General features: G+C 38.0%; 1 protein-coding gene across 1 annotated transcript in view; it reads left to right on the top strand.

The window, feature by feature from the left end:
* The window catches only part of prkd3 (protein kinase D3), a 36,133-nt gene that overhangs the window by 13,107 nt on the left and 8,870 nt on the right, over nucleotides 1-14,156 (top strand). The window contains exons 2-7 of the mRNA XM_037695066.1: nucleotides 6,542-6,680; nucleotides 11,516-11,647; nucleotides 12,168-12,325; nucleotides 13,160-13,355; nucleotides 13,446-13,523; nucleotides 13,907-14,090. Coding sequence (XP_037550994.1) covers nucleotides 6,542-6,680; nucleotides 11,516-11,647; nucleotides 12,168-12,325; nucleotides 13,160-13,355; nucleotides 13,446-13,523; nucleotides 13,907-14,090 — 887 coding nt within the window. The remainder of the gene's footprint in view (nucleotides 1-6,541; nucleotides 6,681-11,515; nucleotides 11,648-12,167; nucleotides 12,326-13,159; nucleotides 13,356-13,445; nucleotides 13,524-13,906; nucleotides 14,091-14,156) is intronic.

Genomic DNA, 14,156 nt, shown 5'->3' with positions numbered 1-14,156 from the left:
TGACAAAATTTGACATTAAACATAATCCAAGCATCATTTTCAGCCCCCTTTTTGGCATCTGCATTTCGAATCAGGCCAAATTGACAAAGACCATGCAGAATAATGTAATATTTTAATTTCAAAGCTATGTAGTCTCTGTAAGTAGGTCTAGGGAAAAAAAAATATTGTTATTGGTATTGATTATTAGTCGAATAAGTTTTAACATATCGGCGTACCAAAAATCCAATATCGTGCATTAAGGGTGTAATGGTACACTAAAATCACATTTTGGTTTGGTTCGGTTTCATGGAAGGCTCGGTTCGGTTAATTTTCAGTACAAAAAAGACCAAAATAAAGACTTACAAAACGTTTATTTTGAAAATATGCCAAGTAAATAATACGTTTCTATAAAAATAAATAAAAAAAATTTCCCTGAAGAGGATGAAGACTCAGCTGCTATCTCAGTGACATCCTCAGACTGCAAATACAAAGAGCTAAAAAAAATTGAGTTAATAAGATTATAATTTTAAATTAAAAAAGTTAATTAGATCACAATAATACAATAACATTACCTCTTCTTGCATGATCATCATTTCTGTTATGAGGTGGTTGAATATCCTCTCTCGCTCATCATCATCATCATCAATGTGGCAGAGCTTTAAATCTGAGCTCCAGGGCTTGTTGACGATATCAGTTTTAGCTTTTTCATAAAGTGCTGCTACAACTTTTTGGCTGAAGTGTTGACGTGATGGGTTGACGTAGCGGGGCTCAAGAACTTTAATCATATGCTTAAGCCAGCACATCAACAACAGAATACAGATGTAGATACAGAGCTTTAAAAACTCTATATCTTGTGCTATTGCTTTGGACCAATCGGAATTACCTGATAAAGGTTGTTTAAATACTGCTATCAGTTTTTGCACCAAGTTGCTAGAAGAGACGTTCACATTCAGATGATGTCATTTCAAGGCTTGTTCGTTGCCTGCTAGGCTGCTAATGCTACACGTGCTGCAAGACTGCAACAATTAATAGCCCCGTGCTGAAACACGCTTAGGAACTTTAGTTCCGCGGTGCATATTCTCTTGTTAATAAAATTTAATAAGTGAAAAAAATAACCAAAACGGTACTCACGTGGACCGAACCGAACATGCTCGAAAAGGTTCACTACATCCACATGCGCCGTTACACCACTATCGTGCATCCCTAAAATGTATGATTAGGGTAATATGGAATATAGAAATTCAACCACCTGATCAGGTGTTTTTAACTCTTGGGGTATCATTTCTTAATTAAAGACCATTCTTTCCTTTTCCCACTCAATTCGAACCATTGATGAATCTATAAAAAAAATTATAAATTTAACACAATTTAAAGGCGCTATCTCAAGAGAGCACCCAGTGGCAACGAGATAATTCTAGAAGAGCATTTACCTGAAAGCTGGACCTCCACTTGTTCACCTTCCTCATTTTAAGCACACGCTATGCTGTTGTGGATGGGTACAAGAACTAAAATGAGTGAAAAGCTGGTGAGATCCAAAGAAAAACTTTATAAGACCTTCAAAAAGCTCAAAAAACTATTGATTCAAGGATTCAAGAGTCTTTATTTGTCATTCGCACCCCATGTGGTACATGTGGTGGAACGAAATTATGTACACAGGGTCCCAGTTACATGATTAGGGCCACGTAAAAAAAATTACAAGGAAGTCTGGCTTATTAGGTTTAAAGCATGAAGGAATTGGTGATGGCCTACCATTTTTGCACAGTACCGTTCGTGTTTTTAGTATTACAGCTGTTTTCAGTTCTGTGTCTAATTAGAACACTTGGGTGAGGTAGCCACTTATTTATGTTCAGCTCCCACAGTTTATTCACTGCTGGAATTTGACTGTTCAACAAAATCTTTAAAAAAAAAGTACATTACTGACAGCCTAAAAAACCCGAGAATAAACACAAATATTACAGATTACAGTTAGTAATCTACCTATTTTGGAACAACTTTTAAATCTAACAAGAACCTACAACAGAACATTTAACTGAAACTGTTCTCTGTATAAAGGTTGAATGAATATTTACCTGGCCCACTGCCATCCTTAGCCTCAGGTTAGGCAGCACTTCCCTTAGCCCATACGCTGCTCTTAAACTCTGCCTTCCATTTGCCTTTTACCTCTGCTGTTTATGAAAAACTAAAGTCCAACCACACATTCTGTTTTTGACAAGAGCTCATATTTCTCTATAATTGATTGCCTTAAAAGATTATTGCTGCAGCAGAAATAAAAATTCAGCAGAGCATTCGAGACAAAAATCCTTTTCCAGTTATAGGGTCACACATGACGCATTTTCCCCAATTTCTACAGTTGCTAGAATCAGTACTCGTGTGCTTTATTAGTTTTTGTCTCGTAGTGAAACAAAATTTCACATCTTCCACTTCCCCCATCATCTTTACTTTGTCCTTTCCCCTCCTCACTAACAGGATTTAGCATATCTATGGCAGATTAGTTCGTTTAACAAAAGCTTACCACTGAGCCTCCTTTCCAGTCGTCAATTCAGCCTGACTTGTGGACCTCACACACAGCTCCCCTGCACCCCGCTCTTTAGAGTGTGTGTGTGTGTGTGTGGTCGCTGGGCACTTGACTAAATGGATTTACGTTTGAAGATGATAAAAAGCATGCTTAGTCACTTTGGTCTTCAAAGATGTATCTAGTCACATGTGGAAGGTGGTATTTGAGGGGTTTCATGTGCTCACTGGCAAGCGTGGCGGAGGGGAAGGTTTTAATTTTACATGAAACTGTTTAAGAATGTGCATTCTAAACGTGCTCACCTGCAGGTTATTTATCACTTTTGTTGCAGCTGCTTTTTTGTGAAGCAATGTGAAACAGTTAAAATGGTCATAACCTAATAATATATATTATTTGTGTACCTCTTGCTTTATTGGGCACAGAAAGTTGTATCATCTGCTCTCGAAGCATTACAGGTTGCCCTGCAGATGCTCTTGTTTCAAATTGGTGCCAAGATGAGATAATTTGAGTTGGGTATACTTAAGCATTAACATGAATTTCTGTTTGTGAGAGCAAGTGTTGGACCAGTGGAGGAAAATCAGCAGTGTCACTTCAGTCGACTCAGAATGGATGCTCCCCTTTCTCCCACCTGGGTTGGTGATGGTTTCCATCACATGGTAATAATCACCTGAAAGCATGACAGGGTTTAGGATGTAGACAGGTTAGATGGAGGGGGAGAGTTGGAAATGGTCCATTACACAGACGTGCATTTTTGTTTAACACTCAGAACTAAGCAGCACTATGTTACTCACTGTGTTACTAAAAAATGTTTTTTTGGACCACCTTCAACTATAGCAGGCATTTGCTGTGGCCTCATTTTAATAAGCTTTTGCAGTATTGTGTTGTTGGTTTCTGTAAAGTAGTGCACTAGTTTTTGTATTTATTGTAGTAGTCTTCTCCAGCACATCTCAAAAATTATTTATGGAGTCACAGTCTGAACGCTGGCTACTAACTGTGTGAACATAAGACCTCTTTCTGTCTGAACCAATACGAAAGTATATTGTTGCTCAACAAGACCATGTGAAATGGCCCCATATCATACAAATATAACTCCAGGCATATATGTGTTAGAAATATGCATCTATTTAATTATTTTTAATTAGTGTGTTTATTACTCTGGAATAAGGCAAATCTAAAAACAGTAGAAAGTTTGACCTTTGCTCATTTTAAGGTGGCCGAGTGGTTAGAGCAGTCGTCCTCCACTGCAAGAGTTAGGAGTTCGAATCCACCAGCAGTCACATGCTGAAGTGTCCCTGGGCAAGACGTTGAACCCTTCATTGCCTCTGATGTGTGTCCCATCGGTGTATGAATGTGATAAAGCACTGATTAGTCTCTTTAGAATGATTTGTTCAATTAGCTTTGTAGAGATCTAGTAGAGTGATGTATGAATGGGTAAATGAGGACACAGATGTAAAGTGCTTTGAGCATCTTGATAAGATAGAAAGGTGCTATAAGTACCATTTACCATTTTTTCCAGAGGTCAACAAATTTCCCCCTTAGCAAAATGCACTTTAAATATATATATATATATATATATTTTTTTTTTTTGATTTTTATTAACCTTACTGATCATTTTTCTTTTTTAAGTTACTTGGAAATTGTTTTATTAGATTTCACCAAATATTCTCTGGGATCTCATGTTGTTTAATAGTTTTTTTTTAACCAAAGCTTTTACTCAAAACTAATGGTTCCCCCACTCTCTCTTTAGGTTTGACCAATACCTTGTACAACAATATCTCTTTAAGACTTTGTTTTGCATAATTAAATAACGTAGCCCCTCTAAATCAGATAAATGTCCATCAATGATAGCAATACTGTTATGGATGCTACGTACAGTGTCCAAAATAAAATAAAAAGACCCACTGCCAGCTGAAATATAACACTGCAGTACATCTCTAATAGGAAGCTCTTGTCTATTTTTTGCATTTTTTTAATCCAGGTGATGCATTTTTCTACCTGTAAGACATTGTAAACTATATTCAATGGAAATTTTCTTCGTGTATATAAAACATTATGGCTAACTCCGGTGGTATTTTTGAATAATAGTCATTTTACAAATTAACAGAACTTGTCAATTCATCTGTCACAAAATCATCAAATAAAATCTCATTGTTGTAAAAGCTCGTTTCACAATTTTCATCAATCTCGCCTAACGCAGAGTTAAGGATTGTGGGTCTTGCAGTCCTTTAAATAAATCTAACAGTGCAGTTTAGTCGTTGTTCATACATTGACTGATTATTGATCAAAGCTTCACACCATTTGAGCTAGACTGATATCTAAGTGGTCAAGAGGAAGATGAAGTGTAAAAACTGATAAGAAGCTTGAGTGGAAGATAACACAGACATCAGTCCTTGTTTTACTTTTTCCTCATGCGTGTCACTTATCAAGCTAAAAAAAAAAAAAACTGTCATAAAAGTAAAACCCCCCAACAGATAATTCATATTTGTTTTACTTGATCTTAGAGCTGAGCAAAAAGCAAATTCCTATTTTGGAATGTTTGTCCAAACACCAGGGAAGCCTGCATCATTACATGAAGACACAATTGTTGCCACTTAGTTTGCAAAATTACATTTTGCCGTTAGTTTTATCCTTCTGTCCTTGTTTACATGAGCCATCTGATACATTCATGTGTCCCCAGCCACCGATCTGCCTTGTTGTCTCTTGTTCTTGGCACTTGCAAAACTCCAGGTGTCTTATGTGTCCCGTGCCCAGACAACTGTGCCAACCTAGTCTTTCCAGGCCACACGGCATTGTTCCATGTAGCCCATTGTGCATGGCCTGGGTTTGAGGGGAAACACCTGGTGAATCCTTCAATACCAGCCTGCTTGGCATTAGATCTATCTAGAATTATGTCACAGTGTAAACTCCACTTCCCACTTTGATACAAATCGTGCAACCCTGCTTTAAACTTCTATCTAGTGTTGACTGATGTTTTCCGCACTATCAGGTGTGCAAATGTGTTATTTAATGCAGGAGATGAAAATCTTAGAATACAATTTTTTTTTTTTTTTAGAGTTTTAAAAAGATTACTAATTGGGTGAGTTTCAAACAAACAATTTAAACTGCTTTTCTGTTTAAAAAAAACATAAAAATTAATTTGAAATCAAAAAGGTGCAAAGCAATGTTACACCACTCCTTCATTAAAGTAGTTTTACCATTTTCTAAGCTAGATATACGAGTGCGCAGACAGTATGGGATCACACAATTTCACTGCAGTCTTCTTCGTGTGACAACAACACTTCTCTCCAAGAGGTTTTGGGCTGCCCTCAGTGCAGGAAGTGACTCTGTATTGACTCAAATTGCACTTCCTGTGCTCTAATTCTCTTTTACTCCTGCCAGAACCTCTTCTTCCTCTTCCCAGTGTCCCTCTTCCCTTAATCACCTAACTTAAAGTTGGACCAACTTGTTTGAATTAGGGAGGGTAACTGCTGATATAAGCATCCTAGTCATATTATCACCCATATGGTGTTTTTTTGCATAAAGTTTATTTGTTTTACACAAGTTAAGAATTGGCGCATAAAATGGGGGAAAAAGCACCTTGCGTTTATAAATCGATGGGAATAAATGTGGGCTACTTGTGTTCATTGCAGTCCAGAGATTGTGGATCTGTCTTCACTAAAAGGATCCTTTGAGTTGCATTTCCTCCTACCTTATAGTGTGAATTCCTCTGAAATGAGGAAAGGAGGCCTAAGCAGGGGTTCATTTCCTGAGTTACCGGGTTCAGAATGCTCCAGTATCCTTAACACTGGTGATGTAAGCCACTGGAAATGACATAATATGATCATTCATGCTTGTGTGTATTTTCTGCCGTTTCAACAGAACAAATTACAAAGATAAAAACAGATCTGTATCTACCTTATTTTCTATGCTAATATCATGATAACCCCTAAATGTCATTTAAAGCATTGGATGTTTAAAGAAATATTACATCTATCAATATTTATCAGGTGCAATCAGGTTTTTCTTGCCTCTTTACCAAGTTATATCCCATGTATCTTTGCTCCTCTCCAGTTTCCAGAGTGTGGCTTCTTTGGCATGTATGACAAGATCTTGTTGTTCCGCCATGACTTAAGTGACGAGAACATCCTGCAGAGGCTGACCTCAGTCGAAGACATCCATGAAGGGGACCTCGTTGAGGTGGTGCTCTCTGGTATGTAAGCAAAACGCTCTTCTTCTTCTTCTTCTTCACACTCTCCTTCTTTTGGCACTTTATTACATTTTAAAAATGAGTTATATGGTTCAAAACCATATATCACGTCCTTGTTTGTTGTATTTGACCGTTTTAACCACTTCACATATTTTTAAGTGTCCAGTCGCAATTTATACCATGTTTAGACAAGTGTCTTTTGTGCTTATTGCTAACTAACTAGTTATCCAAACAAACATTTCTTATATGTCATAAATACTTGCAGTTAGAAATAGATGGGAATAAATATCCTGATGCATGCTCAATAATCCAGGTAGAAAAATCAAAAAAAGTTAAATCTGGTCCTCTGGACATTCAAAAAAAAACAAAAAAAACAAAGCAAATCAACAAAAAAATGTAGAAACGTTTCGTCTCTCATCCGAGAGACTTCCGAGAGATGGGAATAAAGAGGCTGAATATGGAATGCAGTGGCTTAAATCCACCAGTATCTGTATGATAAAGATGTTTTGTTATTTTTAAATAGCCAGTTCAAGGAAGAAGGAAGGGTAAAGCGCAAAGCTGAGATCCCTTTGCTGGTGTAGCTTTGGTTCAGTCTGCATTACTCCAAACAGACTTTAGGTCATACTTCTTCCCATGTCCAAAACAGAAGCAATAAGTCTAAACCAGTTGCTTTAACGTCCAAACAATGATCTGAAATTAATGCACTGACTGGAACTTCAACTTGTTACATTTTTCACACTCTTTCCAGTAAACTGTTTTTTTTTCTTTGTTCGAGAACACTTGAGTGGGGTTTATACTTTCAACCAAACGTTGCTGCCTAAATAAAATAACTCTTGAGCAACTCTCTTGTTATGACGTGAATATAAAAGGAGCTACTAAGTACTCTACTTTTTGCTTTCGTTTAGTTTGTGTGTTTTTTTATTTATTTTATCTTTCCTCATTACAGTTTCCACCCGATTGTCTACCTTTGTGGCAGCTTCACAGGTGCTTGGTTTTTCATTCTCATTTCCTGTGATGAATGAATCAGCTTCCTCTGTGGTGCTGAGACTAACAAATGGCTCAGAATATCTATTCTGCTTTAATCGGTTCTCCAGCTCCATCTGTCTGTACTGGGAAGCACCTGATACCACCTGTGCTGAATATCCTGCCCCCTCTTCTGGGTTGAGAGTATTGTTTGCAGGGATTTAGACAGCCGAAGACTGTATAGGTTTAGGATTTTAGGATTCTACAAGCATCGAGGCTGAGGAATGTAGACTTAAGACTAGAGAGAACTTCCTACTTTTACTCTTTATGTCTATGTTTGTGGCTCTCTTTCTTAATTTTTTTTTTATTCCTCATCTGGTTTACCTAATCCACTTCATTTGTAGGTGTAAACTCCAAAAGTGGAGCCAAGTGCTTTATGATGAAAGCTTATGTAAAGAATCTCAGATTTGCTTCAACATTTAATGAACTTAATGATACGGGCTGTGCACGTTGAAAACTTGATCTCTGTAAAAAAAAGAAGTAGAGACAGCCGTTCACAGGCATTTTGTTTTGTGCAGAGAAAATGTGACATTTACTCATCCTCCTTGTTTTGTTGTTTCTGGTGTGCTGTTGGATTCTGCAGCTGTGGGAGAGACATGATCAGAGTATCTTCCTCTCTGCAAGAGAGACACAGAAGTGACTTTTTCTTGGCTGAGATCTCAAAGAGAAGCACTTGTTTTTCCTGCAGTAAGTGATTGTAGTGGACTTACTGAGTGTAAACAGGCTCTGACGTGCAGGGCGGCCCTGGACGCAGCGGACGCTGTGCAAGCCCTTTTGACCCCATGAGATTTGAGGTTTGGCCTGACCAATTGTCCCTTTGTTCTTTCACTCCTCTTTAAATCACGCCCACTTTCACAAGCTCCATATTCCCTACCTAGTGGCAGTAGAGAAAAACACATCTGTTTGTCGTAGCCTCTTCAAACTTATTTTTGTCGAATGTATAGTTTTGGCTTCTGAACTGGAACTTGTTGCCTCACAGCAAACAGATGCTTCATTTATTTTTGTGAAGAACAGTGGAATACTGTGAAAACGACTGTGTCAAGTTTATGTTCAGTGTTGTTTGATGCTTATTAGCAAGACGGCCGTTACATAACTCTTCAAAAGTGGCCAGTTGTTTTGCAGATGTGTGTGAAAAAGCACATGAATGCTGCTTTTCATATTCATTTTCTCCTCATTGCACGTGACCTGCTGGAGGCCTTTTCCTCTTCAACATCAAACCTACAGTATACTGCAAACATCACCCCACAAGCCATACTTCCCTCAGACGCCTGCATCAGTGTTTGACTTGATAAATACTCCTGCAATGATTCTAAAACAATCCAACAATGTTCAGTCAGGTCATTTGGACTGGTTACTTTTTGTTGTTGTTGAGACGCTTCGTCCTTCATCCCACTTCATCAGTCTGAGGAGCCACAAACAAACTCAGTCTCACAAGCAGCACACTCCCATAGTGGACCAACCAGTTTGCTAGTGATAGGATTAAACCAAAATCCACTTTTTTGTTTTAATGTCATTTTTTAGAATCATCAAAGTTCATGCTCAATAATCCAGGTAAAAAAAAATCCAACAATGTTCAGTCAGTTCATCTGTATGGTTTCTTTTTTTGTTGTTGAGATGTTTTGTCCTTCATCCAAAGGACTTCATCAGTCCAAGGAACCACAAACAAACTCAGTCCCACAAGCAGCACACTCTCATAGTGGACCAACCAGTTTGCTGGTGATAAGATGGTTTCTGGGGTCCACCACTTCCCCCGTTGACTCCTCTGAGACAGCCATAGCCAAAGTGGTTCAAAACATCAAAGTTCTTGCTCAGTAATCCAGGTAAGAAATCCAACAATGTTCAGTCAGATCATCTTGACAGTTTCTTTTTTTTTTTTTTGTTTTGAGATGTTGCGTCCTTCATTCATCATGAACTTTAATATTTTTAACCACTTTGGCTATGGCTGCCTCAGAGAAGTCGACGGGGAGAGGGCGGGCCCCAGAAACCATCTTATCACCAGCAAACTGTTTGGTCCACTATGAGAGTGTGCTGCTTGTGGGACTGAGTTTGTTTGTGGCTCCTCAGATTGAGGAAGTCCCTTGGATGAAGGACGAAACTTATCAACAACAACAAAAAAGTAACCATCCAGATGAACTGACTGAACATTGATAGATTTTTTTTTTTTTTACCTGGATTATTGAGCATGAACTTTGATGATTCTAAAAAATGACATCAAAACAAAAAAGTGGATTTTGGTTGATTGTGTCATTTAGATTGATCCCATAACTCACACTGAGCTTGTCCTGCCAGGCCTGAAAGTCATCTCTTGTCTAGAAGCAGAGGTGTTTGGTTGGATGACTTGAAGAAAAACGGAAGAAGAAACCATCACACATTATTTGGCATCACTATGTCACAGCAGCAGCTTTCTCCCATTAAGCTCAGTGTAAAGATTAACCATTCCCTTGTTCTTTGCCGTGGCTGCATAAATGATTGCGTGAGAGCATGGGAACAGCAATGAGCCCTCTGAGAAATGAGAAGTGTCACTCACAGGCACAATATGTTGGCAAACCTCACCTCCAAGACTTACTCATCTTCACATGTTTGATTATTCACAGCCATGATTAATCATGACTCCTTCCAACAATGTGTTGCCTTTGCAGAATGGGAACAGATGAAAAAAAAAAAAAAAGAGTAAAACAAAACAAGGGGACATACTCAGAACTGTGCCAGATGTGATAACATGCTCGTAATAACATGGACAGAGTGATAAATCACACTTATTCTGCACGTTTGGCTTCTCAAGGGTGTGTCTTATCACATGATAGAAGAAATAGCTGCTGGAGATTTGATGCCCTCTGCTGCAGTAAGGAGGGTATAGCAGCCATGCTTGTGGCATGTTCTCCCTCCTGACTTGAAAAAGATGTCTTTGTTTTACAAAATTTACACAATTTCTTGAGGTTAAAATAAAATGTCTGTGGTATGCTTTAGCTAGATTTGCAGTATTTGCCTCTACAATGTATTTACAGCTCTAATGCCAATTTGGAGTTAAATTCAAATCAGTCTGCTCCTCAGATATATAGTGTTAAATTATTATTATTACGTTTGGATGTTTCTGTTCAGTGCCCTGAGATAACATCTATTGTGACAGTGCTATATAAATAAACAGAATTGAATTGAAATTTTTCTGTGTTGTTGTAGAAGCTAAAATTAAAAAGTATTAAAACTTTTTGTTTGTTTTATAGGCTTCTGATTACATACTAATTAGATGCACTCGGTAAATTACAAATACTGACTTCTAGCTAGAATAAAAAAGTAATACGTTTGATTTCCTTGGCAATAAACCATTTAACAAGGTGGACCGTTAATGTTTAAAGTCTCTCTGAAGTGAAGTGAGCTACTAACCATCTGATTTTAATTAAGCAAAGAAAAAGACTTTGCTTCTGAGGTACAGTGACTGCAGATGTATTTGAAGTTCAAGTTGGGCAAATATAAAGATACAACTTTTATTTGGAAGTGTAACTTATTTTCACCCTCAAACGCTGAACAAATTACTGAGGTCCTTTCAAATCAAAGGGATTTGAAATAAAATGTCCGTTTATTTGAGATCCATTATTTTATTTCCTTTAAAATAGGTACTCCCTAAAAAAAAAAAAGCTCATCTACATCTATGAACTGTTTTTCTTTCAAAGTTAGAGAATAGGATGAAAGAGAAATGAAATCCAAGTGATCAATAATTTGCTCTATTTTCTTTTTGATTCCTTATTTCTCATGATCATTTTCCAGATTTTTTTTTTCCTTTTTGTTGGGGTTATACCACATATTTCCTTTGTTTATAGCTCAAGCAACAGTTGAAGACTTCCAGATCCGACCCCATGCCCTTTACGTCCACTCCTACAAGGCCCCCACCTTCTGTGACTACTGTGGGGAGATGCTGTGGGGTCTTGTCCGGCAGGGGCTCAAATGTGAAGGTTAGAAACAGCCACACAAACTTTTATCGAAATCTTCGAGAAACTGTTAGGTTATTGGGATTATTTTATACTTTTTAAATAATTTTTACTAAATGTCAGCACGGTTCAAACCCATTTCCTGAAAATCTGGTTAAAAACACAGAAACAAGCAGACAGGAGTTGTTTGTTCTGGGAACTGTAATCATTTAAAGCCCTTGACGTTTAATTCCCAAAAGATTTGAGGCATGCAAGTGTTTTTGACATGACAGTCAAATGACAGTTTTGTCATTGTTGAATCATACTTAAAACTAATTGTCTTGCTTTTATCACACTAGATTTTCAGTCCTCTTTTATAAAGATAAGGCTGATTGCAGAGACACACTGTAAATTCTTCCACTTTTAGCATTTAATCAGTGGAGCCACAATGTTGATTCTCAAAGTAAACATTCCCAATTTTTCTGATTCGAAACTGATATGAGCTGTTTTTTTTTGTTTTGTTTTGTTTTTGTGTGTGTGTGTGTGTGTGTGTGTGTGGTTCCAGGATGTGGGCTGAACTACCACAAGCGTTGTGCCTTCAAGATCCCAAATAACTGCACTGGTGTGAGGAAGAGGCGATTGTCCAATGTTTCTTTGCCTGGGCCGTCTCTCTCTGTTCCAAGACCGCTACCTGCTGAAAATGCAGCGGTTGTCCCAGATGAGGTAGGTTCTGCTAAGTGGAAAAAATATCAAAGTGTTCATGCATGAAAAAGGGAAGTACATTTTTACAACCTCTCACATAAAATAAACTAGTTTTAGTTTTAACATAATTCTAAACAAGACCGAGGGGTGAATTTCTATTTGCAACAAGCTCTCAGTCAACATGCTACTCACAAGCTCCATCGCTGCTATTAAATACTTGTAAACTTATCAAATTTGGCTCTCTTCCCTGTCCGACCCTCCAGGGCCACATTATTGAATAGCACTGGTGCAGAAAATTGAATTTAGCTTTACTGACTCAGTGGAGAGATCCTCAGTGAGCTCTTATGAAACAGCTTTTGCATAAGCTCACACAGGAAACCTCCCCTTCTATTCTGTGTCCACGCGAAAGGTCATGAGGAAATGTAATTATGGTAATGATTCTATCAAAGCTTGAGGTTTTTGCATCTGCTATCTTGCTGGTGAAAAACGGAAACGGTGTACCTCCCATTTTTGTCAGGAGCAGACTGAAAATGTTGTTAAACATTACACATTTAACAAACCTGTTTGCACCACTCAGAATATGAATAATATGCAAAATCATACTAAAACTGTTAAGGTGGCTGCAGTAGCTCAGAGGCCAGTGCCACAAATTTGTAATCCTGAGGCTGCAGGTTCGAGCCCAGCAGATGGGAACAGCTGAAGAAACCCCCACATACCTCTTTTCACTTTCTTATTAACTCTTTCTAAAACTCTCCCTCTGAGGTTCTTGATTTTATTTTGTTTCATATTATTTCATATTGCACATGGTTTTCATTTTTTTCTTGATTTTTCTTTTCTTCGTCCAATCAACCTCAGCAACAGCGGTCCCATCAGGAGGCAGGGAAGCGCATCCTGTCCTGGAGCGGCAGGCCGATCTGGATGGATAAGATGGAGAAGACTCGAGTTAAGGTGCCACACACCTTTGCCATCCACACCTACACTCGACCTACCATCTGCCAGTACTGCAAACGTCTGCTCAAGGGTCTGTTTCGCCAGGGCATGCAGTGTAAAGGTGGGATTAAAAATTTCAATGTTTATTAGATTACACAATGGTTCTTTGTAGGAAAAATGTCAATGTTTTAACATAATTATCACTTGCCAGATTGCAGATTTAACTGCCATAAGCGATGCGCTTCAAAGGTACCAAGAGACTGTTTAGGGGAGGTGGACTTCAATGGAGGTAAACTCAACTGCCTGTTCCATAGATAGAAAGTGATACCAGATATTTGAGAACCTTTTTGAAGTTGTCATATAGTAATGTGCAAAAGTCTTTTTGAAAATTCCCTAAGGAGATAGATTTGAGTGAATAAGCAGACAAAGTTGACTTCAAAAATTGTAAAGAAATTAGGGATGCTCTAAAACATGTTGCATATTACTGTAAACCTGCATAAACAAACGTGACTAAACATATAATTTTTTTTTTTTACATTTTGAAGTTATTAGATTAATATAAGTTTGAATATTTAGTTATCGTATGTAAATATTTCTCAGATGTAAAATGTTCATGAGCATCAGAAATCAGTGAATATGTTTCAAATGCCTGGATTTGGTGACAATGTGCAGAGCCAGCCAGCCCTGGACCAGACTCTGACACCACCATGGATACTATGGAGGTGGACAGCAGTGATATGGATGGTGGCAGAGGACTGGACGATCCAGATGAACCATCCACTCCAGATGGGATGTTTGGCATGGATTCTCCCTTTGTTGATAGAGAGAAGGATGAAGAGCCCATCAAGACTATAAGGTACTCCACCACTGTGTTAATACAGTGAAGTGGCACAGTATAAACCTGGTTATGCACATAATATAT

The sequence above is a fragment of the Nematolebias whitei genome, chromosome 21 (genome assembly GCF_014905685.2).
Source record: "Nematolebias whitei isolate Nwh7 chromosome 21, NemWhi1, whole genome shotgun sequence".
NCBI classification, from domain to species: domain Eukaryota; kingdom Metazoa; phylum Chordata; class Actinopteri; order Cyprinodontiformes; family Rivulidae; genus Nematolebias; species Nematolebias whitei.
Note: the sequence above shows the minus strand (reverse complement) of the source record. Positions and strands in the feature narration are given on the sequence as shown.